General features: G+C 42.6%; 2 protein-coding genes across 2 annotated transcripts in view; one reads left to right on the forward strand and one right to left on the reverse strand.

Moving 5' to 3' along the window:
* Nucleotides 1–26,947, forward strand: part of LOC126007121 (monocyte to macrophage differentiation factor) — a 225,214-nt gene that overhangs the window by 93,466 nt on the left and 104,801 nt on the right. The gene's annotated exons all lie outside the window — the stretch shown is intronic.
* The window catches only part of GDPD1 (glycerophosphodiester phosphodiesterase domain containing 1), a 50,796-nt gene continuing 39,535 nt past the window's right edge, over nt 15,687–26,947 (reverse strand). The window contains exons 8-10 of the mRNA XM_049772483.1: nt 21,010–21,069; nt 19,958–20,009; nt 15,687–16,589 (exon numbers count right to left, since the gene is read on the reverse strand). Of these exons, the coding sequence (XP_049628440.1) occupies nt 16,467–16,589; nt 19,958–20,009; nt 21,010–21,069 (235 nt within the window). The 3' untranslated portion in view covers nt 15,687–16,466. The remainder of the gene's footprint in view (nt 16,590–19,957; nt 20,010–21,009; nt 21,070–26,947) is intronic.

Below are 26,947 nucleotides of genomic sequence, written 5' to 3' on the forward strand. Positions count from 1 at the left end.
AATTGAAAGTAGAGACTGAAACTGCAGTAGGCTCACCAGTATAAGCGGATTTGACCATTCATTCACAGGGGAATTGAATACACAGGCTTGAGCTCAAAGATCTAATTAACTGAACTAACCTGTCCTTTATATAATAAGGGATTGACACACTATTGTTCACAGGCTAAATTCATAGCCACTATGCTATTGTTCCAGCCTCTAGATTTTTTTTCCTTTGGTTTTTGGGTCATACCTGACAGCGCTCAGATTACCCGACTCTATGCTCAGAAATTGCTCCTGGCAGGCTCGGGGGACCTTATGGAACGCTGAGATTCGAACCACCATTTTTGCATGCAATGCAAACGTCCTACCTCCATGCATCTCTCTGGCCCCCCCTAAATTTTTTTTTATAAAAAAGAACCTCTCACCCTCTGCTTTTTATTTAAAAAAATAATCTAGGGGGGCCGGAGAGCTAGCACAGTAGTAGGGCGTTTGCCTTGCATGTAGCCGATCCAGGACAGACAGTGGTTCAAATCCTGGCATCCCATATGGTCCCCTGAGCCTGCCAGGAGCGATTTCCTTTTCTTTTCTTTTCTTTTCTTTTTTTTTTTTCTTTTTGTTTGTTTGTTTTGGGGGCCACATGCAATGAAACTTGGGGGTTACGCCTGGCTATGTGCTCAGAAATCGCACCTGGCTTGGGGGACCATATGGGAAGTCGGTGATCAAACCAAGGTCCATCCTAGATTACCGTGTGCAAGCCAAACGTCCTATCACTTGTGCCACCACTCCGGTCCTTGGGAGCGATTTCTGAACACAGAGCCAGGAGTAACTCAAGAGCTCTGCTGGGAGTGACCACCCCCCTCAAAAAAATAACTAAAAAGAAGAGGGTGAGAAGTGAGAAAGATCATTTGGAGGGTAAAGCACTTGCTCTGATGACTAATGACTGCAATCTGATTCCTGGCATTACAAAGCATAGATCCCCTGAGCCCTGCTATGGGTTACTGCTAAGTACAGAACTAGTAGTAGCCCCTAAGTACTGCAATGTACATTCCAAACACCAACACCCCAAAAAATAAAATAATAATTTTTTCTTTGGTTTTTGGGCCACAAAGAAATTTTTTTTCTTAAAATTTTCACAAAAGGGGGCCAGAGTGGTGGCACAAAGCAGTAAGGCATCTGCCTTGCTGGTACTAGATGAGACGGACCACGGAACCCGCAGCATCCCATATGGTCCCCCAAGCTAGGAGCGATTTCTGAGTGCATAGCCAGGATTAACCCCTGAGAGTCACTAGGTGTGGCCCAAAATTAATTTTTTTTCACAAAAGAAAAATTTGTGGTATGTGAAAACTTTGAAGTGTACTTTTTGTTTTGTTTGGGGTCACACCCAGCAATGCTCAGGGGTTATTCCTGGCTTTGCACTCAGCAATCACTCCAGGTTAGTACAGCTGGATGATCATTCTCCTTGCACATAGCCTACCTGGGTTCAATCCCTGGCACCCTAGATGGTTCCCTGAACAGAGTCAGGAGTAAGCCCTGAGCACTGCCAGGTATGGCCCCAAAAGGAAAAAAAAAAAAAAGCTGAGTCAGATTCACAGCCATCCATTACCTCTTCACCCCCATTTCATCCAGCCAAACTCTTTCCTCCTTGAAGTACTTTTCAAAGAACGTTGCTTATGTAAGAAGAAAACAGACCAAAACTAAACCCTAACTAGAATGTTTCCTTTGCTCAAAGGAATCTATTTTATCTTTGTTCACAAAATACTGAACAAAGTTTATAGGTCTCTGGTCTTTTTGCTTTGTTTTGTTTTGAGACTACACTCAGCAATACTGAGTCAGGGGTTACTCCTGACTGCACTCAGGAATCACACCTGACGGTGTTCAGGGGACCATAGGAAAACTGGGGATGGAAAGGGGTTGATTGCAAGGCAAATGTGGTAGTCACTGTACTATCTCTCTGGGCCCAACTAGCTAGTTTTTCTAATGGCAAACGTAAAATTCATAAAATTATAAAAAAAATCTGGATCCTAAATAGTGTCCACCCAAACAGAGAGGTTTCATTTGGAAATATGAGAGAGGAAAACAAAATGTAAGTTCCTCGCCTTCCAGAAGTCACTTCTCCACTGCAGAGGGAAGTCAAATTTATAGACCTGTACTACACAACCCAGACAAAAAAATCAAAAAGTAAAAAAGCTCTTCTTCACTGGGTAGAGATTATGACCATGTAAATTCCAACAAAAGTACTTTGGAGCTTTCTGCTCTCATTTAGGATGTTCTCAAAATTGTTGCCCAAGATTCACAAGAGATAAACAACCATGACACTTATTCTCCAAAATATTAATAAATTACAAATGTACTATTCCAACAAGAGTGAAATTTCTCTTTTGTCAATCACTGAAAAAGGAGGAAAATGCAGATAAATAAGTCAGACCCTCAGGTTCTCTCAAATTTAGAACAATGTAATCTTTATTGCTTAGATCATGAACTTTGCCCTCAAGGAACCTCAGTTTTGATATTTAGAGATTTAATTCATCAGCAGTTTGGGGCAATACTTAGAATTCTCTGAGACTTATTTTGTTTGTTTGTTTGTTTGTTTTTGTTCATTTGGTTACTTTTGGCTCTGTGCTCAGAAGTTACTCCTGGCAGGCTCCGGGACTTTATGAGTTGCCTGGGATGGAACCTGGGTTGAACCTGGGCCTACCTACTGTGCTATCCCTAGGATATTATCTAAGACTTCCTTTGTCTTTTGTGGGACAATTGCTCCTGGCAGTGCTTGTGGGGAATCAGCTACTTAATCTCCCTGACTTTAAGACTAATTGATTATGCTTTCTTCACAGAAATTCTGCAACAATAAAGGAAAAAATGACCAGGGAGACAGCTCAAAAAGCTAACGCCCAGGGTTGAGCTGAGCGATAGCACAGAGGTAGGGTGTTTGCCTTGCATGCAGCTGCCCAGGAAGGACCTGGGTTCGATCCTGGCATCCCATATGGTCCCCTGAGCCAGGAGCAATTTCTGAGTGCATAGCTAGGAGTAACCCCTAAGCATCACAGGGTGTGACCCAAAAACAAACAAACAAAAAAATAGAATTCTGCCTCAGAATTTAGGCTCACTGATAGACTAAGACAGCAGGTAGTTGCTAAAGCAAATAGCCAAACCCAAAAGACTCAGACCAGCAGAGACTCTGTGGGACCTTGCACTCTTTATAATATTCTTTATATATATATATATATATATATATATATATATATATATATATATATATATATATATGAAATATAAGAAATATAAATATAAGAATATATATAAGAAATGCATATATATAAATATATATAAGAAATATAAATATAAGAATATATATAAGAATATATATAAGAAATGCAAAGAGCCTTTATTTATTTATTTATTTATTTTGGTTTTTTGGGCCACACCCGGTAACGCTCAGGGGTTACTCCTGGCTATGTGCTCAGAAGTTGCTCCTGGCTTAGGGGACTATATGGGTCACCGGGGGATCGAACCAAGGCTAGTGCAGGCAAGGCAGGCACCTTACTTCTAGCGCCACCGCCCGGCCTCCTTTTATTTATTTTTAAATAAAAATTTTATTTAATCACTGTGAGATAGTTCATCTTTGAGTTTGTCATACAATCTCCAACACCCATCTCTTCACCAGCGTATATTTCCCACCACCAATATTTCCCTCCCACCCTCTCCCTTGCCTGCCTCGATGGCAGACATTTTTTCTTATCCCTCTTTCTCTCTATCTCAAGGGATGGCCCAGTGGCTTAAAGCAGCTTCTTTGGAAGTATGAGGCCATGTGTTTGATCCCCAGTTCCACCTACCTGCACCATACTCACTCAAGTCCAGAATTTCTGCTGCCTGGCAGCCTCAGTGCTGCAAGAAAACCTGCCTCGTCTCTGACTCAGCAGGCATGTTTGATGATCACAACTTAAATGACATGACTTCCAGTGAACACTGAGTGAGCAGCATAGAGACCTCTGAGGAGGACTATAGTTGGCCCCATAAGGGTGTGTGACCCTGGCAGGCACATGTACAAATGCTGAACTGAAGTTTGCAAGTCTTTGGTGCTCCCTTGGGCAAAGCATGCAGGGACAATTAGTTGTGTAAACACTACAGCTAGGTATGTGTGTGACTCCCCCCACCCTTGATATTGCAACAACAGTGAAAGGAAGAAAAAGGGAGAAACATTCAGAAATGATCTATTACTGATACTAGCTGAATATTGTGCTTCAGGTATTCTCAGCAGTTTGCAGTGACCCAGTGAGGCCATTTATCTCAGGTTTCCTAGGAATAATGACACACATTAGGGAGGCAGCTTGCCAGAGTTCAGTGGGAAGAAATAGCTCTCAGCAAAATGTGACAGATTCTAACAGGGATCAAAGTCACACTGACATCTCATTAATGCTGGTTCAGATGAATTAGATGAACCAGACTGTGAAATAGCATAGATATGGGGCAATCAAAGATATGGAGTGGGAGTGGAGGTTATGTGGGAAGGAAGAAGGCTGCATAAATTCCCAATATCAAATGTCCCCGAACTTTGGATGGAAGTTCAGGGATGTGCTCTCTCTCTCTCATATCTGTCTCTCTGTCTCTGTCTTTTATCTTTCTGTCTCTCTGTCTTTGTCTCTCATCTTTCTGTCTCTGTCTCTCATCTTTCTGTCTCTGTCTCTCTCTCTCCCTGTAGTACTAAGGAATTAAGCCCAGAGCCCTGAGGAAAAAATTTTTCTTCACAGTTTCCTGTTCTGCTATTTGCTATTTATAGTATTTATAGTATTTTGAATTTCTTCTAGATGGTTTATAAAGGAGTTTTGGTTTGTTTGAATTTTTTTTGGCCACACTCAGTGCTTACTCCTGGCTCTGCACTCAGGAATTACTCTTAGTGAAGTTCAGGACAGCATATGGGATGTTAGAGATCAAACTCTGGTTGGCCACTTATAAGGCCTGGACATGGTACACCAGTCCTGATTATTCATCTTTTACTTCTTTTGTAAACTACTTTCTGCTAAGTACCCTAAAATGGTTTGTGGAGGTAGGGGTTTCCAGGCTAAAGATTAAACCTAAAGTATCACGCATACAAGGTTTAGAGTGCTTTTCTTGACAGAGAGGATTGGATAATACCCAGCAGTGTTCAAGGGTCCTGTCTTTCTACATGGGGCTTACTTCCAGTATTGACTGTAGGGGATCATATGGTTCTGGAGATTGAACTAGGGTTGGCAGTATGCTAGGCAAGTGACTTAACCCCTGTCTGGCCCTCTAAAAACAATTGGGGGAGTTGAGACTAAACCCAGAAGTACTCAAGTGTTACTTCTGGCTCTGTGCTCAGAAATCACTTCTGGGGGCTGGAGAGATAGCATGTAGAGAATTTGCCTTGCATGCAGCTGACCAAGGATGAACCGTAGTTTGAATCCCAGCATTCCATCTGGTCCCCCAAGCCTGCCAGAAGCTATTTCTGAGCACAGAGCCAGGAGTAACCCCTGAAAGCTGCCAGGTGTAACCCATAAACCCCCCCACCACCAAAAAGAAAGAAAATAAATCACTTCAAGACTCAGAGGACCATATGGGATGCTGGGGATCAAACCCAGGTCAGCTGTGTGCAAGGCAAGTGTCCTACCCACTGTGCTATTACTCCAGCCCCCTAAAAACAATTTCTAAGGGCTGATAATAACAACATACTAAAAATAGCCTCTAAGTGTCCTGGTTGTGACCCCCAAAGCAAAAGTCCTTATTGTAATATAGCATTTGTTTTGGGGAGACTATTGCAGTTCCAGGAATTCAAACCTGGGTCAGCTACTTGGTAAGCCAACACTTTGACTCTTTTTTTTGCTTTTTTGGGCCACACCAGTGACACGCAGGGCTTACTCCTAGCTATGCGCTCAGAAATTGCTCCTGGCTTGGGGGACCATATGGGACGCTGAGGGGTTGAACTGCGGTCCGTCCTAGGTTAGCGTGTGCAAGGCAAACGCCCTACCATTTTCACCACTGCTCGGGCTCCGGTTTAACTCTTATACTAACTCACCAGTGCATTAGCCTAGTTTTTTGTTTGTTTGTTTGTTTGTTTTTGGGCCACACTCGGTGACGCTCAGGGGTTACTCCTGGCTATGCACTCAGAAGTCGCTCCTGGCTTGGGGGACCATATGGGACGCTGGGGAATCGAACCACGGTCTGTCCCAGGCTAGCACTGGCAAGACAGACACCTTACCTCTAGCGCCATCATGCCGGCCCTTAGCCTAGTTTTTATTTTAATTTTTTTGTTTTGTTTTATTTGGGGAGGAGGGGCCACACCCAGTGGAGCTCAGGGGTTCCTCCTGGCTCTGCTCTCAGAAGACACTTCTGGCAGGCTCAGGGAACCATATGGGATGCCAGGAATCAAACCAGGGTCCATCTGGGGTCGGCTGCATGCAAGGCAAATGCCCTACTGCTGTGCTATCACTCTGGCCCCCATTTTTTTTTTTTTTTTTTGGTTTTTGGTTTTTGGGTCTCACCCGGCAGTGCTCAGGGGTTATTCCTGGCTCCATGCTCAGAAATTGCTCCTGGCAAGCACAGGAGACCATATGGGATGCCAGGATTCAAACCGATGACCTTCTGCATGAAAGGCAAATGCCTTACCTCCATGCTATCTCTCCTCCGGCCCCATGGCCCCCATTATTTTTAATGTTATTAATAGTTTTTGCTTGAGGTTTCAGGGACTGCTTCTGGTGGTGCTTCACAGTTCATATACAGTGTTGGCGATCAAACCAGCACCTCCTGCACGCAAAGTGTGCCCTTCAGTCTGTTGAGATTGGCCTGGTTTTAAATGTTAACACATCCATCTCTATTCCTTTCCCAGTTTGTTTAGGAATAAGATGTGTGGCAAGGATTCTTCTTAATTTTTCATTTCAAAATCGATGAACGTATGTCATAATACCATTATTCAGTCCCAGAATGGACTGCCCTTGTACTTTCACCAAAACTTAATACCTCACCTAACTGCGTTCCAATATCCTGGGACTACAGCCGAAACCAGTCAATGTGGCACTTGTGCTCAATACCACTTAAGTAACTTTTTCCATTCCCTAAAGGAAAATGAGATCATCAACCACAAGTCGCTTCCATTCCCCATAAGTAAGTTATCTCAGCCTGAAACAACTCTCTCTTCCCTTTCTTGCCTTCTCTTTGCCTATAAAAACCTCTCACTGATTCGCTGGAGGAGTTGCTGCCCACTTACATATAGTCTAATAGAGCCAATTAGATCTCTAAAATTAACTTGGAATATTTTATTTGTTTGGGAGCCACACCTGGTGGTTCTGCACACAAGTAAGTGCCTTAACCCCAATCATTCCAATTTTCTAATCTTGGGGCCAGAGAGATAGCATGGAGATAAGGCAAGACATTTGCCTTGCATGCAGAAGGTCAGTGGTTCGAATCCCGGCATCCCATGTGGTCCCCTGAGCCTGCCAGGAGTGATTTCTGAGCACAGAGCTAGGAGTAACCTCTGAGCACTGCCAGGTGTGACCCAAAGACAAAACAAAACAAAACAAAAAAACCAATTTTCTAATCTTCGTTAAGTATATACATTTTTTTAAATTTTGGGGCCATATCCAGTGGAACTTAGGGTTTACTCTGGCTCTGCACTCAGAAAGTACTACTAACAGGCTCAGGAGACCATATGGGATGCCTGAGATGGAAACCAGGTCAGCATCATACAAGGCAAACTCCTATCCTATTGTTCCAGCCCTAATGTTTTTCTTTGTTTGTTATTTGGGGGAGAGGGGCACAACCAGCAGTACTCAGGGGTTACTCCTGGTTCTGTGTTCAGAAATCGCTTCTGGCAGGCTCAGGGGACCCTATGGAATGCCCGCGATAGAACCTGGGTCGGCCACATGCAAGGCAAATGCCCTAGCCGCTGTGCTATAGCTCCAGCCCCTACTTTTGTAGCATTAAATATATAAAATATATTCACATCCTCTGACCCTAACAATTGGACCATTTCCCAGGTAGCTAAGAATTACCTAGAGGTGGGGCCGGAGAGATAGCATGGAGGTAAGGCAAACGCCTTTCATGACCTCCTGCCTTTCATGCAGGAGGTCATCAGTTCAAATCCCGGCATCCCATATGGTCCCCCTTGCCTGCCAGGAGCAATTTCTGAGCATGGAGCCAGGAGTAATTCCTGAGCACTGCCGGGTGTGACCCAAAAACCACACACACACACACACACACACACACACACACACACACACACACACACAAAAAGAATCACCTAGAGGTGATCCCAGGCCTTCTAGAACGGCATGGGAGAAACCCGCCCCCTACACACACACACACACACACACACACACACACACACACACACACACACACACAAAACAAAAACATTTTTAATTTAGTGAGCATGAGTGTTTAAAATACAAATTTTGGGGGGGGGGGGCAGAGCAATAGCACAGCAGTAGGGTATTTGCTTTCACGAGGCTGACCCAGGACAAACCGTGGTTGGATCCCTGGTATCCCACATGGTCCCCCGAGCAAGGGACAATTTCTGTGTGCATAGCCAGGAGTAACCAATGTCACTGGGCATGACCCAAAATCCAAAAACAAAAGAAAAAAAATTTTTGATGAGTTACTGCTTTTACTTCTGTTGTATATATATATACACTATTTATAGCTCTGTCCTCAGAGAAAGCTACCAGCACCATTGGGGGGACATCTTGGCATTTAATCCCCAGCCTCATGTTTACAAACCAAGTGTTCCAGTCCTAAATATGAATGTATTAATTAAAACCGTTACTTGGAAGAGAAAACAATATATGAGAACTAACTTTATTCCTTTACCACACGCCTCTCATGGTTATTTCATTGTGTGTGTGCGCGCGTGCTTGTGTGATTTGGGGGCCACACCCAGCAGCGCTCAGGGGTTAGTCCTGGCTCTGCACTTGGAAGTTGCTCCTGGCAGGCTCAGGGGACAATGTGGGATGCCAGGAATCAAACCCAGGTTGGCCACATGCAAGGCAAATGCTTTCCACTGTGCTATCACTCCAACCCCAGTGAAGTTGTTATTTTAAGTGAAAATTTCATAAGTAGGTTCCTGTCTTCCTTCCTTCCTTCTTCCTTCCTTCCTTCTTCCTTCCTTCCTTCCTTCCTTCCTTTTTCTTTCTTTCTTTCTTTCTTTCTTTCTTTCTTTCTTTCTTTCTTTCTTTCTTTCTTTCTTTCTTTCTTTCTTTCTTTCTTTCTTTCTTTCTTTCTTTCTTTCTCTCTCTCTCTCTCTCTCTCTCTCTCTCTCTCTCTCTCTCTCTCTCTCTTTCTTTTTTTATATATAGCTTTTGGAAGAAAAATGTTGTGGAAAACTGGATCGTATCAATTTCCCAGTATTTGAATCAAGTACTCCAGACCCTGCTCCTGCCAAAAATGAATCTTCTCCAGCTCCTTCAGAGGCAGAAGCAAATCACCCCTGGCAGGCTCAGGGGACTATTTGGGATGCCGGGAATCAAACAGTCTCTGGGGTTGGCTGCATGCAAGGCAAACGCTCTACCACCATGCCCTTATGGTTATTTCTATTTAGTGACAGTTGCTCTCACAAGGGCTCAGTAGCAAGCAGTACTAGTGAGAGGCTTCAACCCAACAAGGTCACTTGATTCACCCAGCTCAGTTCCACAGCTCTGCTGAATGGGAGCCTCAGAGCACTCTCCAGAGCACTGCAGCCTCACGTATACAAACAGCCAATATTGGGCAAGCCCTCCAGCCAGCCCCCAGCCAGGAGAATGTGTGACCTTGGTCATCAAAACAGGGAACAGGGCATGGAGGAGTTCAGTGACAAAGGTCACAGAGGGAGAACCAGCCTATAAATTATAGGTGGTGAAACTGGGCTGGGAAGAGTCAAGTTTGACAATAAGGCATGTCACCTTGTATGTCACTGCAATTCACATGAGTCACTCATTCACTCAACTCTACCCATCTGGCTTCAACTTCCTCCTCAGTGCACTGGAGATATCACTGACTTCACAGATAATGGAAAAGATAAAGTAAGATGACAGTTGAATGCATCTGGCCAACAAGAAACAAGACAAAGGCTCATTTGTTTCCCAGAGTAGGTTCAAGTTATCTAATTATCTGAAGAGTTTTAAGCAAACACACCTGGATTGTGTTGGGTTTTGATAGACTGACTAAAATTCAGCTTTTTCATAGTCCCACCAATATTTCTTTCCCACCCCTGAAAATGGCTCTTATGTGCGTCAATCTCATTGTAGAAGTCAAACCCATCAATACACCTAGTCTTTACCTTCCACCTTCCAATTTCCTTGGTTCTACCTGCAAATGGTATCTTGAATTCTTGAATTCAGTCATTTCTCTCTACCTCCATTCCCAGAGTAATATCTGTTTCATTCTGTTTCCTTCCAACTTCTGATCTGTTTTCACTAAGCAGCAAAAAAAATATTGGGATGAGGGGGCTTGCAGGATCTCACCCAGCTGTGCTCAGGGCTTATTCCTTGCTCTGTACTTAGGGTTCACTCCTGGTAGGCCTCAGGGGAAATGTGAAGTATTGGTGATCAAACGGGTTGGCAAGAGCGATACCATGTACTATCACTCTGGCCCAAGCCAAAATAATCTTTAAAAATAAAGGCCTGGGAAAGTGAGTGAAAATATATTGAATAGGGCACTTACCTTGCTTTTGGCTAACCTGAGTTAGATCTCTGACAATTCCATATAATCCCCCAAGTTCTGCCAGGAGTAATCCCTTAGTGCAGTCTAGTGTATGGCTAAGCACAGATGGATGTGGTCCCAAAACAAAACAAAAAATAAAAAATAAAAATAAAGGCTCGGGGCTAGAGACATGGTACAAGTAGAACAGGGTTTGAGTGCTTGCCTTGCATACAATGCCAAGCAAAGCGGCCGAAGAATGCTCAGAACATAGCTAAGTGTGACACAAACCCATAAGAAATGAATATTAAGGGCTTGGGGCCGGAGAGATAGTCAAAAGTGAAACACTTGTCTTACACATAGCTTCAGCAGCCTTGGTCCTAATTTGAATTTCTAGCACCATATATGATATCCTGAGCACTGCCAGGGTTCATTACAAAACACAAAGCCAGAAATAGTACCTGAGCTTGTCCCCAAACCTAAAATAAATAAGTAAAAATAGTGGCCACCAAACTGAAGAGAAGGCTTAAAGGACTAAATCCATATTTTGTATGTAAGAGGCCTGTGCACTTATTATTATTATATATTATATATTATTATATAATTATGCACCCACCTGTACATAATTCCTAGCACTGAATGCTCCCTCGAGAAATGCCAGGAGTGATTACTGGGCATCAAGATGGGAGTAGTCCCTGAGCATCAAGCCCCTCCTTCACCCATAAAAAGTTGCAAGAGAGTTCAATGACTGAGAGGAGGTTTTGCATGCAAGAGGTCCAAGTCAGAGCCCTAGCACTGCATAATTGCTTCATGTTCCAGTTGAATCAGCGAGTACCAAACTAGGAGAAGCCATTCACACTATTGGGGTATGGTCCCCAAACCAACAAGGAAGAAATTAAAGTTTTTATTCTTCTTCTCTCAGTTTGCCATCACAGCCTAACTAGACTAGAAGCACCAAGGAGAATAGGATTGTTCAGTAAGCCGACAGCTACTGGGCATAGTAGAGCAGAGATGATACTTATTAAATAAATTATAGTCTGTCTAGACTTTTTTGTTTTGTTTTGTTTTTGGGCTGCACCCAGTGGCACTCAAGGATTACTCCTGGCTCTGCACTGAGAAATTGCTCTTGATAGGCTCAGGGGACCATATGGGATACCAGGGATCAAACCAGGGTCTGTCCTGTGTTGGCTGATGTAAGACAAATAAATGCCCTAGCATTGTGCTATCGCTCTGGCCCCATCTATCTAGCCTTTTTTTGTGTGTGGGAGTGTGGGGAGGTGACACACCCAGCAGTGCTCACAACTTACTCCAGCCTCTGTGTTCAGAGACCATTTAGGGATTATTTTTGGTAGGGCTCAGGGAAACATAAGCAATGCCAGATATAAGGCAACCTTATGCAAGACAAAGATCCTATCCACTGTATTATCTCTCTGGCCCATCATCATTTGTTTTTTGGCTAGGTGCACCAGTGCTTTGGGGCTACTCTTGGTCTATTTGGGGATCATTCTTGAGGGTGCTTGTGATAAAACCCTGACCTCCTGTACACAAATGTGCTCTAGCCCAGTGAGCCATCATTCATGAAACATTCACACTACCATAAACCATGGTGCCTACATAAAAGTAGCAGATAGCAGCATCATGAATGAGACAATCATGAAGGACCCAGGGTGTGTCACCTCGCTTTCAGAACCACGTTCTTCCTTGCTGACAAAATCCAGTTTCACTCCACGTATGAAATCAGTGCAGTTGGGTATCTAGGAATGTTTTATTAAAGTTAATGAGTGTGACAGGTGTTCCCTTTGGCAAATGTCCTGGAACATTGTTTTCTTCCCATGATCCTGCTTTCCAGTTCTGCAGTGATGTTTTCTTTGGAGGAATTGGTAGAAATCCTTCTCACTGCTGAAATCACTGGTGTAGTTTTTATTGCTTCCAAAACTTTTATTTTTACATTAGCCTTGGAAAGACATCACCTTCTTGGGTCATATTCTTATATGTTATTTTTATATGTATGTCAAGCTGGCCTTCATTTTCTTATTTTGCAATGAATTTATCTGGGATGTGGACATCATTAGGCCAAATACACAAAAAGGAATTTAGAACCTTTAAATCCTACCAGCAAACAACTGCGGTGCATCTCTCCTGCAGATTTAGATTGTGACTAGTGGTGCAACGAATGTAAATACATAGGTTCTTTTGGTTTGAGGGACACACTCAGTGCTCAGAGGTTATTCTCAGCAGAACTCAGTGGATCATGCAGTGCCAAAGACTGAACCCAGGTCTCCTACATGTCAAGCATGTGCTCGGCCTGTTGAACTACATAACTTTTGAATACTATATTGTACTGACCTGCAGTGTTACCAGCTTAAAAAGTTTGTACTTATACAAATAAAAATTGCTCTATCTTTCCTGTGCCTGCAATCTTTGAAAAACTTTTTATATTACTAACTGTATTATAATGCAGTTATTAGTTGTTAGCTCAGGGGTACTAACTTTTGAAATATCTTCTGGGCCCGGAGAGATAGCACAGCGGCATTTGCCTTGCAAGCAGCCGATCCAGGACCAAAGGTGGTTGGTTCGAATCCCGGTGTCCCATATGGTCCCCCGTGCCTGCCAGGAGCTATTTCTGAGCCAGGAGTAACCCCTGAGCATCGCCGGGTGTGGTCCAAAAACCAAAAAAAAAAAAAAAAAAAAAAAAAAAAGAAATATCTTCTGACCCAGAAAGAAAAAAGAGATGATGATAGGATAAAGATCTGACATAAAACATTAGATCTAGGGACACAAAGGGAAACTTGTTTCATTCCTTGGTTTTGCTTCTTCTTGAATTTTTTTTCTTTTGGGGGAATCTGAGAGGGCCAAACCCAGTTATGTTCAGGACTTAATTCATGGCTTTGCGCTCTAGGAAGGGCCACTCCTTCACTGAGAGATCATATAGGGTTACAGAAATTGAACTTGCATGTAAGGCAAGTACCCACCACTGTACCATCGCTCCAACCCAGTTTTTATATTAAGGTTATTAAAAATCAGTATTCAATATTCAATCATTGATGGCTCCGTGCTCAGGGGTTACTCTTAGTAGTGCATGTCTACCACTGAGAAATGAACTGGAGTCACTGCATGCAAAGCAAGTTCCTACATGTACCATCTCTGTCCCTTTTGTTTTGCTCCTGGCAGGTTCAGGTGTTGGCGCTTGAACTTCTCAGTTGCAGTGCATACTGGGGTTGTGCCCCTTTATGTGGTGCTACACACGTCAGGAACTAACGACAGCAGAGCTGCCAGCACTGTTTTGGTGCTTGTGGAACACCAATGATTTGAACTTGGGACTGTATGCTTGCACTGCAGGAGCTTTAAACCCCTCCCGGCCCCAAATATTTTTAATATATTTTTGGCAAGAGGACACCTTTAAAGAAGTGACTAAATGATAATATGACTAGATGCAATTACAGTTTCTTTCTAGATTAAAAACAAACAGATACTTTCAAAATAAAAAAAATTTTCTTTTGGGGGCCCAGAGATGATTCAAAGGGCTGGAGCACAGGCTTTGTATGCAGGAGGCCCCAATTCATCCCCTAAGCATCAGAGTGACCTCTGAAATTCTAACTAGGTAAGTGCTGGGATTCCTTTACCCAAGCACTGCCAGGTGTGGTCACAAAGAAGTAGCTTCTTTACATTTGAACAAATATTGGGGCAGGTAATATATATTACCATGTTCAATTATATCCATCACTTTCTTTTTTTTTTTGCTTTGTTTTTGGGTCACACCCGGTGTTGCTCAGGGGTTACTCCTGGCTGTCTGCTCAGAAATAGCTCCTGGCAGGCACGGGGAACCATATGGGACACCGGGATTCGAACCAACCACCTTTGGTCCTGGATCGGCTGCTTGCAAGGCAAACGCCGCTGTGCTATCTCTCCGGGCCCCATCACTTTCACTTATTGTAGCTGGCTATAGAGATGATTTCTGACATCTCTGATTATGGATCATTCCCTGACTGTGCTCTTGGAGTCACGAAGGTCACATATGCTAGTGCACAGAGGATCATATGGTGCTAAGGAATGACCAGAGGCCTTGCCTTGCACCTGCAATGTACAGAGTCTACTACTTCACTCTGACTCTTGACATCACACTTTTTACTTTACTTCTTTTGGACCACACCTGTGCTCCAGCCCTTTGAATCTTCTCTGGCAGGCTTGACCATACGGGGTGCTGGGATTCGAACCACCATCCATCCTGGGTCGGCTGCGTGCAAAGCAAACACCCTACTGCTATGCTATTTCTCTAACCCAAATTACAACTATTTTTAAATTAATTAATTAATTTTTAATTAGGTTTTGGGGCCACACCAGTGACACGCAGGGGTGGTACTCCTGGCTATGTGCTCAGAAATCACTCCTAGCTTGTGGACCATATGGGATGACGGGATCAAACGCAGGTCTGTCCTGGGTCAGCTGTGTGCAAGGCAAAGGCCCTACCGCTGTGCTATCGCTCTGGTACCACACCTATTTTTAAAAAAAAACAACAAGAACCCTTATTTTGTTCTTGGAAAACTTTATTTCAGTTTAAATAAAAAAAATATCTTTTTTGTCAATAAAGGGCAGATGGGAAAGTATGATTATTCTTCACAGTGGTCAGCTGGCAAAGGCCTAATGAGAGATATGATCTAACTAGAAGACACTACTCCAGGCTATATTCACTTCAAAGAGATAACAAAAATTAGTCCAAAAATTTAGAAAGAGATTTACATCAAGTCACATCAGAAAAGCTAAGAAAGTGAAGTTAATACTTTGGGAAATTTTTATTTCCATTTAATACTAAGACCTTCCCTTTTGCTGTTTTGGTCGGCGGGGCTTCAGATATCACTTTGGCAGGGCTTGGAAGACCATATGTGGTCTCCAGAGAATGGATTGCCAGAGAATCAAATCTGGGTTGGTCACATGCAAGGTGAGTGATCAATATTTAAAAAAAAAAAAAAAAAGAACAGGCAGTTCATACAACAAGCGTTAGAAACACTGATAAATACTTTCATTGGTTTCATTTGATTTTAGGATATGAGATGTCCTTTAAAATCTAGATGAAAGTCCAAATAATTAGACATTGGCCTGAAATGCAAATGCTATATTTCTTTGTAGAAAACATAAAAAAATATGGCTACTTGGATCTTAATTTAAAACAATCCAATTTTAGCTTTTTTTCCTAAGTGTAGCATTGTTACATGCCTGAATAGATTTCCAAATACTATGTCCACATTAACAATAACCCCCCCCCCAAATCTAATTCAGTCTACAAATTTTAGTTTGACATACAATAAAACTACACATTTTAGTTCTGATCAAGGAATAAACTTTCAGTTATCTGAATCTAATTTCTATGAACAACATACAATTTGTCAAATAACTACATCACTGATTCCTGAGATTTCCTTCACTTGAACTTAATTTTCCCCTTAAAAAGATGTGCCTTGAAATGACAAGACTCAGAATAACTGTAATAATCTTCAATAATTATTTCACTAATTAAATTATCTTATTTGGTGAAGGTTAGTGCTAAATTTATCCAATCATCTTTGTTTTCAGAATTACCTAGGAGATTATTGTATCATTCAGAAAATCTGATCAATAATCTTCTACTCATTTAAATCTCATAACCAGCATCTTCTAAACTATTTACAATGTAATCTATGCAATGTTATTTTAAATAAATACACATTATACATTTTCTACATTCTCAGACAGATTTAAAAAGAGGTAATAGAAACTTAACTGATTAAAATTTTTACCATTCTGGAAATGATGGCTTCAGGAAATGAGCGTGAAAACATTTTTTCTTAGGTCTTTCATATTTCCCCAGATGTTAGAGAGCACTTCCTTTCCTATCTGGAAAACTTCTGTAAAAAGTCCTTAAGCTTTGTTGGATAATCTGTCATGACCCCAGTTGCTCCCAAATCAAAAGCTCTTTTGAATTCCTGTTCTTCATTTAATACCCAAATATACACCTGAAAATGAAAGCATATGAAGAAATGTTAATATAGAAAATTACTCGAGAACACTCCACATGCCAGGATTTCGTGGGCTTTTGACTGGTATGATGGGGGCTCTGGGCAGGACAGCTAGCCATAGGACCCTGGGCTGACCACTTTGTCCAGGAGAGCATGATTCCCCCCACACCAGGCGGGTCTTCAGGGCCACGCCTGGTTAATCGGGCCTTGGGGGGAGAGGGTGAGAAATTCCTCCCTAGGCATCCAAAAACTACAGAGGCTCGGCTGGGCCCAGAACACTCCGAATGCCAGGATTTCTTGGTGTGTTTGCCTGCTGTTTAACAAGGAATTTTGGTGGAAGAGTCCCCCAGTTTAATGCTTATGATTGAATCATGTCAATGGAATCATTGTAATTGTTCTTATGGCCCCCATATGTGCCAATAACACCATGTGGCATTGCTTCTTATTTGCATAGGCACATTAAAATGGGAAAATAGTATAAATACAAATAAAATCCTATCTAATAGAGACTGGAACACACAAACCTTGTAGTGCAAAGGGACCTTACACCCTGAACATTGACATAACGACCTGGCACAGACCTCAGAAGAAAGGGCATATTCCATTCTCCCCTGAAACAGGAAAGCCATCCACGAAACATCCAGGCTGGTCTATAACATCACCTGGAAGCAATCCTCTACCACGGAAGACCTACACTGCTCAGACTTCGACCTGCTCAAAAGAGACTTCCCTTAACACTGAGAAGACTTAACAACAACAACGACCTGCTTACAGGACAGGGCTCCCTGCATTGCCCTATGATTATGAGGTGAAAGGAGAGGATGCTCCACGTCCTGACTTCAATGTAAGATATGCAGATTCCAGGATCTTTAATACAGAAACATGATACCAACAACAGAGACTGTGTGAAAAATAAAAGTGTGTTGGCACTACAGACAATGTCTTGGATTGGACGATCTAGCTTGCTTGGAGCCTAGACTTGGTCTTGTGCCAGGAAACTTCAGGGGTCTGGTCTCTTTGTACTTAGGCCAAGGTTATTTCTTTCCATGTCCCTCATATTTTGGTGGGCCTATGCAAACAACAATTGCCACTCTAACACCATTCTTACTGTGCTCCTTTGACTCTAATCCTTAAAAAGAACTCACTTAAAATTTGAGGTTAACTTAAGCTAATATGCATGTATATGGAAATGTAAGAAAATACTATGCCTGTAATGTTTAAGGAGTTACATAAGTTTTATGGCTTTAGATTGCCTTGTGTACTGTTAAGAAATATTATAATGTGAAGGGCCGGAGAGATAGCATGGAGGTAAGGCATTTGCCTTTCATGCAGAAGGTCATCGGTTCGAATCCCGGCGTCCCATATGGTCCCCCGTGCTTGCCAGGAGCAATTTCTGAGCATGGAGCCAGGAGTAACCCCTGAGCACAGCCGGGTGAGACCCAAAAACCAAAAAAAAAAAAAAAAAAAAAAAAGAAATATTATAATGTGTTACAATCTGGGGACTTGAGGGACAAAGTAATTGTACATGGATTCTGTCTTATTTATCTTAATGTTCTTTGGCTGAAATTTCAAAGTTAATATATCAGCAAGGGGACTTCTGAGAATTATGTTATGGGTGATTGTCCTTCCACTGTAACTTTACCTTGTCCTCTTACTTTGCACCCTTGTTCTCATAATTAAAAATAAAAATTAAAAAAAAAATAATTACAATTAAAATGTATACAATTTCAAAAAAAAAAAAAAAGAAAATTACTCTTCCTTTCTTGTCTTGTTTTTTGGGCCACAACTGGCAGCGCTCAAAGATAACTCCTGACAGGCTCAGAAGAACATATGGGATGTTGGGTACAGATATACAGTAAAACTACACATTTTAGTTCTGAATTAGTTTTTGAATCTGTGTCAGCCATGTGCAAGGCAAATACCCTACTCACTGTGCTATTGCTCCGGCCCCCCAAATTACTCTTTTTTATTTTATATTTTGTTGTTATTGTGTCACACCCAGTGGTGCTTAGGGATTGCTCCTGGCTCTGCACTCAAGGGGCTACATAGGGTGTCAGGGATTGAACCCAGGCCAACCACTTACAAGGCCTTATCTACTATACTATCTCCCAGTCCCTAGGGGGGGTTTTTTTTTTTTTTTTTTTTGGTTTTTGGGTCTTACCCAGAAGTGCTCAGGGATTACTCCTGGCTCTGTGCTCAGGAATCACTTCTGGTGAAATCTGGAACCATTATGGGATGCCAGGGTAAGCTGCACGTAAGGCAAATGCCCTATCTCTGGAACCCCTAGAAAATTCCTTTTTTGGGGAGGTTGCACCTGGAGGGGCTCAGGGATTACTCCTGGCTCTGTGCTCAGAAATCACCCCTGGCAAGCTCGGGAGACTATATGGGATACTGGAATTTGTACCACTGTTCGTCCTGGATTGGCTGCATGCAAGGCAAATGCCCTACTGCTGTACTATTGTTCTAGCCCCCCACTAGAAATTTCTTGTAAAGTATTTATCCATACTATCTTAGCACTTAGAAATAACTCTTTAGGGCCCAGAGAGATAGCACAGCGGCGTTTGCCTTGCAAGCAGCCGATCCAGGACCAAAGGTGGTTGGTTCAAATCCCGGTGTCCCATATGGTCCCCCGTGCCTGCCAGGAGCTATTTCTGAGCAGACAGCCAGGAGGAACCCCTGAGCAATGCCGGTGTGGCCAAAAACCAAAAAAAAAAAAAAAAAAAGAAATAACTCTTTAAATCTACTGGGGGTGGGGTAGGGCCATACCTGGCAATGCTCAGTGCTTAATTCCTGGCAGTACTTGGGAGACCATATGGAGTAACAGGGGAGTGAACCCAGGTCATGTGCAGGGCAAATGCCTTACCTGCTGTACTCTAGTTTCCAAAACCTATAATTTTAAGAAATTATTGAGTGTTTTCTTTAAAAAATTCACTTTCTGGGGCTGGAGAGATAGCACAGTGGTGTTTGCCTTGCAAGCAGCTGATCCAGGACCTAAGGTGGTTGATTCGAATCCCAGTGTCCCATATGGTCCCCCAAGCATGCCAGGAGCTATTTCTGAGCAGATAGCCAGGAATAACCCCGAGCACTGCCGGGTATAGCCTAAAAACCAAAAAAAAAAAAAAAATCCCTTTCCTTAAATATTCATTGTTCTTCTGACTTTATCAGCTCTTCTCACATCTAAACCAAGTGGACCCCGGTAACAGAAATGCTAATGCTTTCTTATTGGCTGCAAGGAGCATGAATGTGAACCAGTGACACAATACTTGGCTCCATGCCAAGTCATTTATAAAATCCTGCCCTTTCAAATTGTACTAAACAGTGAAATATGTACGGGGTTTTCAAAACGCCTAATTCCAGAAACTTACTTGAATTCCCCGGGCAGTGAGATGGTCAAATAAAGCTTTTCTCATCAGTAAGCTGAAATAAAAAACAGAAATATATTTAAGTACTTTCAGATCTGAAAAAAAAATTGAAATTAGTCCTTAGTCCTAATTTAGTCAATCTGAAGCATATCTATACATCCATCCATCAGTGCTCAGGGCTTACTCCTAGCTCTGCACTTGGGATCACTCCTGGTGGGGGGATCAAGGGACCACATAGGGTACCGGGATCAAACCCGGGTCCCACATGCAAGGCAAGTGCTTTACCAAATGTGTTATCACTCGAACCCCAGAGAATTTATAGTTTTTGTTGAATTTAATCTCTAAACAATGGCCTCAAATAGTAATAGTTACTAATACAAATGCCTTTTGTTTGTTTGATTCTGGATCTGCTTTCACTGCTTGCTGCTAGACACTCAGAATCTCCTTTTTCTTCCTGTAGCTACTAGATCCCTAGGAGATCTAGCACCATTTTTTTTTAGGCCAGGTAGTGCTCAGGGGCTACTCCTAGAGTGGTGCTCTGGGTGCCATGTAGCGTGCTAGGAATCAAATTGAGGGTTCCCATGTGCATATCATATGCTCCGACACTTTTGGGTTATATCACTGGTTCCCAAAATGGCTTTTTTTTTTTTTTTGCATTGAGGACACTCTTGGTGATGCCGGGTACAGGTGTTACTACAGATATACTTGACAGTGTCGGTGAGTAGTGCTGGGGAGAATGTGGTGCTGAGAGGAGAGGTATTGGTGTTTGGTAATCAAAGGTCAGCTGCACATTAAGGTTAGCATCCTACCTGCTGTACTATCCCTAGATAGTACAGCAGATAGTAGGTCTTTGACCACTTGAGTTAACTCTTGGGTCACCTACCCAAGGTTTTGTAAGTAGTTAACCTAATTCTAAATGATTCAATATGGTACCCCTCCATAGATTAGCACAGCCTCTGTACATATTACAAATCAGAAGCTTGAACAAAATTATAAACATAGTATTTAAAAAGCTAAAATAATAATTTCTGTATTATAAAGCTTTAAATTCTTACATATCAGAAAGCCAGATGAGAAACTTCTGAATTCTAGATATGGTGTGTGGTTCTTTCAGCCTGAGGCAAAACAAAATTTGGATTATAAATTAGAAACACAGAAATACCATAGCATTAAATAAGTTCAGAAGCAAAAGTGACTTGTATAAGTTCAAAAGCAAAAGATGTACAAATAAAAAGTGAAAGTAAGCTCAAAAACAGAAAAGTTTTCAAAAGCAAAGAGTGTATCAAAAAAAAAAGTTCAGGGCCGGAGAGATAGCATGGAGGTAAAGCATTTACCTTTCATGCAGAAGGTCATCAGTTCAAATCCTGGCGTCCCATATGGTCCCCCGTGCCTGCCAGGAGCAATTTCTGAGCATGGAGCCAGGAAAAAACCCTGAGCACTGCCGGGTGTGACCCAAAAACCACAAAAAAAAAAAAAAAAAAAAAAAAAAAGTTCAAAAGCAAATATGTGCAAATATGATCAAAAAATAACTCGTGAACGGGCCAGAGAGATAGCACATCAGTAGGGTGTTTAACACCTTGCATGTAGCCGACTGGGGAAGGACCCAGTTAAATTCCCAGCATACAATATGGTCTTCCAGTCTGCCAGGAGTGATTTGACTGCAGAGCCAGGAGTAACCCATGAGCACACTGGGTGTGACTCAGAAACCAATCAATCAATAAATCAAGCTTAAGAAAAAAATACTTGTGAAAAGACAAAAAAATATCCAGGCTGACAACTCTGGGCCTTCTTGGCCTGCAGGCAAATGCCCCTTCCTGTACAAAGGCACAACTACCTTCGACAAACTTTGACATAGAAATGGCCCAGCTCCACAACTGAACTTCACCGAATTGCTAAACCACTAAAAAAATTACAGCTCTTTAAATCCCAGATTGCATGTTCACATATGCAGCCATGTAACAACTCAAAATTTTAGCAATGTCAGACCAGTAGGATAACAGCAAATCTTATGGAAAAGGTGCACATGGGAAAGGTGACTAGCGACCTCAATAAGGTTCAACATTAACACAGAAGGCTGAATTAGCACCAAAAAGCCCAGTAAATCTTCAGACCACCATGAAATATAACAATTATCACAAATTATTGACAAATTGCTTTGCTTTGTTTTGAGGCCACACCTAGTAGTGCTCAGGGGCTGCACATGGTTCTGCACTCAGGTGATGCAGGGGGCCCATGTGGAATGTTGGGTATTGAACCTGGGTTGGCCGAGTACCAGGTTATGCCCTAACTGCAGTGCTATCACACTGGCCTCATAAATTGATTTTTACTGATTTTGGTTTTGATAACTCTTTTTGATAATGCATTTTGATAATGCCTTTGTGGGGTTTTTTGTTTGTTTTGGGTCATGCCAGAAATGCGCTCCTGGCAGGTTCAGAGAACCATATGAGATGCCAGCAATTGAACCTGGTCCATCATGAGTCAGCTACATCGTGCAAGGCAAATGCCCTTCCACTGTACTATCTCTCCAGCCCCCTGCCTTTGTGTTTTCTGTGGGTTTTTTTGTTTGTTTTGTTTTGTTTTGGTTTTGGTTTTTGGGTCACACCTGGCAGTGCTCAGAAACTGCCCCTGGCAGGCTCAGGGGACCATATGGGATGCTGGAATTTGAACACCATCCATCTACATCTGCATGCAAGGCAAACACCCTACAGGTGTGCTATCTCTTTGGCCCCCTGTCTTTGTGTTGTAATAAGCAAAATGAAGTAAATCTGTTCTTACAAGGGTTCAGGCTGGGGTGGTGGGTGGGAAATTGGGGACATTGATGAGGGATAGTCATACTGGTGGTGGGATTGTGTTGGAACACTGAATGCCTAAGAAACTGTATAATGAACAACTTGATAGATCATGGTGTGATAACAAAAACTGTTTAAAGACAAAGATATGGTGATGGATGCTATACACATATGGTCCCCTGAGCCTGCCAGGAGTGATTTCTGAGCATAGAGCCAGGAGTAACTCCTGAGTGCTACAGTTTTTGACCCAAAAACAAAAAATAAGAAAATAAAAATAAAGAAAAACGTTGGGAGCTGGAATGATAGCACAGTGGTAGGGCATTTGCCTTGCACAAGGCCAACCCGGGATGAACTCACTTTTGATTCCAAGCATCCCATATTGGTCCCCAAAGCTTGCCAGGAGTGATTTCTGAATGCAGAGCAAAGAATAACCCTTGAGCGCCAACAGGTGTGGCCCCCAAAATAAATAAAAGCTAAAAATGAGGGGCTGGAGAGATAGCATAGAGGTAAGGCGTTTGCCTTGCATGCAGAAGGACGGTGGTTCAAATCCCAGCATCCCATATGGTCCCCCGAGCCTGCCAGGAGCGATTTCTGAGCATAGAGCCAGGAGTAACCCCTGAGCGCTACTGGGTGTGACCCAAAAACCAAAAAACAAGTTAAAAATGAGAGGCTGCTGCGGCCGGAGAGATAGCATGGAGGTAAGGTGTTTGCCTTGCATGCAGAAGGACGGTGGTTCTAATCCTGGCATCCCATATGGTCCCCCGAGCCTTCCAGGAGCGATTTCTGAGCGTAGAGCCAGGAGTAACCCCTGAGCGCTGCCCGGTGTGACCCAAAAATCAAAAAAAAAAAAAAAAAAAAAAGGGGCTGGAGTGGTAGCACAAGCCATAAGACGTCTGCCCTGTGCACACTAGCCTAGGACGGACCGCAGCTCGATCCCCCAGCATCCCATATGGTCCCTCAAGCCAAGAGCAATTTCTGAGCACATAGCCAAGAGTAACCCCTGAGTGTCACCGGGTGTGCTGAAAAAAACCAAAACCAAAACCAAACAAAACAAAAGTTAAAAATGAAAGTTATCTTCAAAAACTTGGGAGGCCAGGAACCATGTTACTTCTCTTTTTTGGTGGAACTTCCTTTCCTTATCTTAGCTAGCAGAAGTTTTCATCTGGTAGATTTGAATACAAAACCAAAATCAGGGGCTGGAGTGATAGCACAGGTAGGGCGTTTGCCTTGCACATAAGGGTTGGATCCCTGGCATTCCATATGGTCCCCAAGCCTGCCAGAAGCGATTTCTGAGCACAGAGCCAGGAGTAATCCCTGAATGCAACCGCGTGTGGCCCCAAAACCAAAACAACAACAAAATTCATAGAGATTAAAAGTCTCCTGAGACAATAAACCAAAAATAGGTTCTTTTCTTTTTTTCTTTTTTCTTTTTCTTTTTCTTTTTTTGGTTTTTGGGCCACACCCGGTGACGCTCAGGGGTTACTCATGGCCATGCGCTCAGAAGTCGCTTCTGGCTTGGGGGACCATATAGGACGCCGGGGGATCGAACCGAGGTCCGTCCAAGGCTAGCGCAGGTAAGGCAGGCACCTTACCTCCAGCGCCACCGCCCGGCCCTCTTTTTTTCTTTATACCATTTGTTTTTCTGAGGTTCTTTATTATATTTTAATTTATTAGTTATGTAATTTATTTCCATGATTTACAAAGCCACTGCTAACAGAGATTCAGGCATACAATATTCCAACTACAAACCCATCTGCAGTGTCAATATCTACTTACCAATGACCCAAGGTTCCCTTCCTCTCTCTACCCCACCTCCTTAACAAACTCATTTTTCAAATTTAATTATAGTTTGCATCACAAAGTTAACAGTAGTGTTGACGTGTACTGTTTTTTTAGTTTGTTTTTATCATTTTGTTTTGGGCCACACCCAGCAGTGCTCAGGAGTTACTCCTGCCTCAGGAATTACTCCTAGAAGTAATTCCAGTAATCAAGGGACCACATGATATCTTGGGTGTCAAACCCAGATCAACCTATCCAAGATTCTTGACCTTAAAAAAGCCTACTTTGGGCCCAGACAGAGAGCACAGCATGTTTTGCCTTGCAAGCAGCCAATCCAGAACCAAAGGTGGTTGGTTCAAATCCTGGTGTCCCATATGGTCCCCCGTGCCTGCCAGGAGCTATTTCTGAGCAAATAGCCAGGAGTAACCCCTGAGCACCGCCAGGTGTGGCCCCCCCCCCAAAAAAAAAGCCTACTTTATACTTTCTCAAGTCCTGTATTTCTTAGTCATTTTTCCTGAGCATACGTGACTTTTAGATTAATGTGAGTTCCATCTTCAATCTCTTTTAAGAACTAAAATGACACAACTACTTGTGTCATTAACTTTGTGTTATGCTATCAAAATCCTGAGTTCATGATTTTGGGTTTTTTATTTATTTATTTTTGGGGGGCCACACCCGGTGACGCTCAGGGGTTACTCCTGACTATGCGCTCAGAAGTCGCTCCTGGCTTGGGGGACCAAATGGGATGCCAGGGGATCAAACCGCGGTCCGTCCTAGGCTAGCGCTGGCAAGGCAGACACCTTACCTCTCGAGCCACCGCGCCGGTCCCAATTTTGGGTTTTTAGTGTGTTTTTTTTGTGTTTTGTTTAGTTTTGTTTTGTTTTTTTGGTGGAGGGACTCCCAAGCAGTATTTAGGAGACCCACGGCCCACTCATAAGGACACTTAGACAGCTAGGCTTGACAAACCTATGCTAGAACCTGGCAATGAAATACTGGCTGACTAAGCAATGCTGGGGCTTTCCAGAAAGATATAGAAATCAAATTCTGGCATCACCCAGAAGACACACAGATTACTATGACAGGAGCAACCCCAAGCACTGAAGGGTATGGCGTCAGAGCCAGAGTACAGTGGGTAGGGTATTTGCCTTGCCAACCTAAATTTGATCCCTTGCATCCCATATGGTCTCTGAGCATCTTCAGGAGTAAGTCCTGAGTGCAAAGCCAAGAGTAATCCCCAGGTATAGCCTAAAAACAAGCTAAAAAAATTATCACAGAGAGGCTATATAGTACAGGGGCAGGATGCTTGCCTTGAACATGACTGACCCAGGTCCAATTCCCAGCATCCATATAGCCACCAAACACATCAGGAATAATTCCTGAGCATGGCTAGGTGTGGCCCAAAAACAAAACAAAAAAAGAATAATCACATAAACAATGCAATAGGTCAGAATGTAGGTTCTACATGTAGGAGGCCAAGCTTCAATCCTCAGCAATATAGGGGCCCTGAATATTGCCATGAACAACCACCTCCATAGTGCCAAGAAAGAAAAAGTCCATGAGTGCTGCCAACTATAGCCCCCAAATATAAAAGAAATGTTTCTAAATAATATTACTGATAATAAATATAATTCAACAGCAAAAGCTAAGAGCTTTTGAGTAATTATTGTCAGGAAATTAATATCAGTTGTTTTTTAAGTGGTAGGACAGATCCAGATGCTCACACAAGAGACACATATTTTACCAAACTACTCATCCATGGCCCAAAATATTTTATATATTTTTTTGTTTTTGTCTCTGGACCATACCTGGCAGTGCTCAGGGGTTACTCCTGGCTCTAGAGTTACTCCTGGTGGTGCTCTAAAGAGCATGCGGGAAGCCCAGGATCTGAACGTGCATGTTCTACCCACTAATTTTTTTTTTTTGGGGGGCCACACCCGGCGGCACTAAGGAGTTACTCTGGGCTCTGGGCTCAGAAATCGCTCCTGGCAGGCATGGGGGACCATATGGGATGCCAGGATTTGAACCACAGTTGGTCCTGGGTCGCCCGCTTGTAAGACAAACACCCTACCACTGTGCTATCTCTCTGGCCCCTAGAGAAATTTCTTAAATAAAGAAGAAATAAACTAGCACTATCTTTTTTTTTTTTCTATCTCCAAAGGTTTTGGTTTGGGGGTCACACCGAAAGAGAGATTTTAAAGAGGAGTTTGGAATGGGGGTAATTATATTAGTGGCTGTTTTTTCTTCCTAAACAGAGGTAAATCTGTAGTTTAATGAAATTTCAATTGAGTATAGTTTTCAATGAAATAGGAAAACAAAAGTATGAAAGTTGGAGGGCAATTATAACTTGATATTAGAATAAAATAATTACTAAGCTTCAACAATTAAGTTCATCCCTTTTACTCGACTTGTGAGAGTTCAGGTACCC

The sequence above is a fragment of the Suncus etruscus genome, chromosome 1 (genome assembly GCF_024139225.1).
Source record: "Suncus etruscus isolate mSunEtr1 chromosome 1, mSunEtr1.pri.cur, whole genome shotgun sequence".
NCBI lineage: Eukaryota > Metazoa > Chordata > Mammalia > Eulipotyphla > Soricidae > Suncus > Suncus etruscus.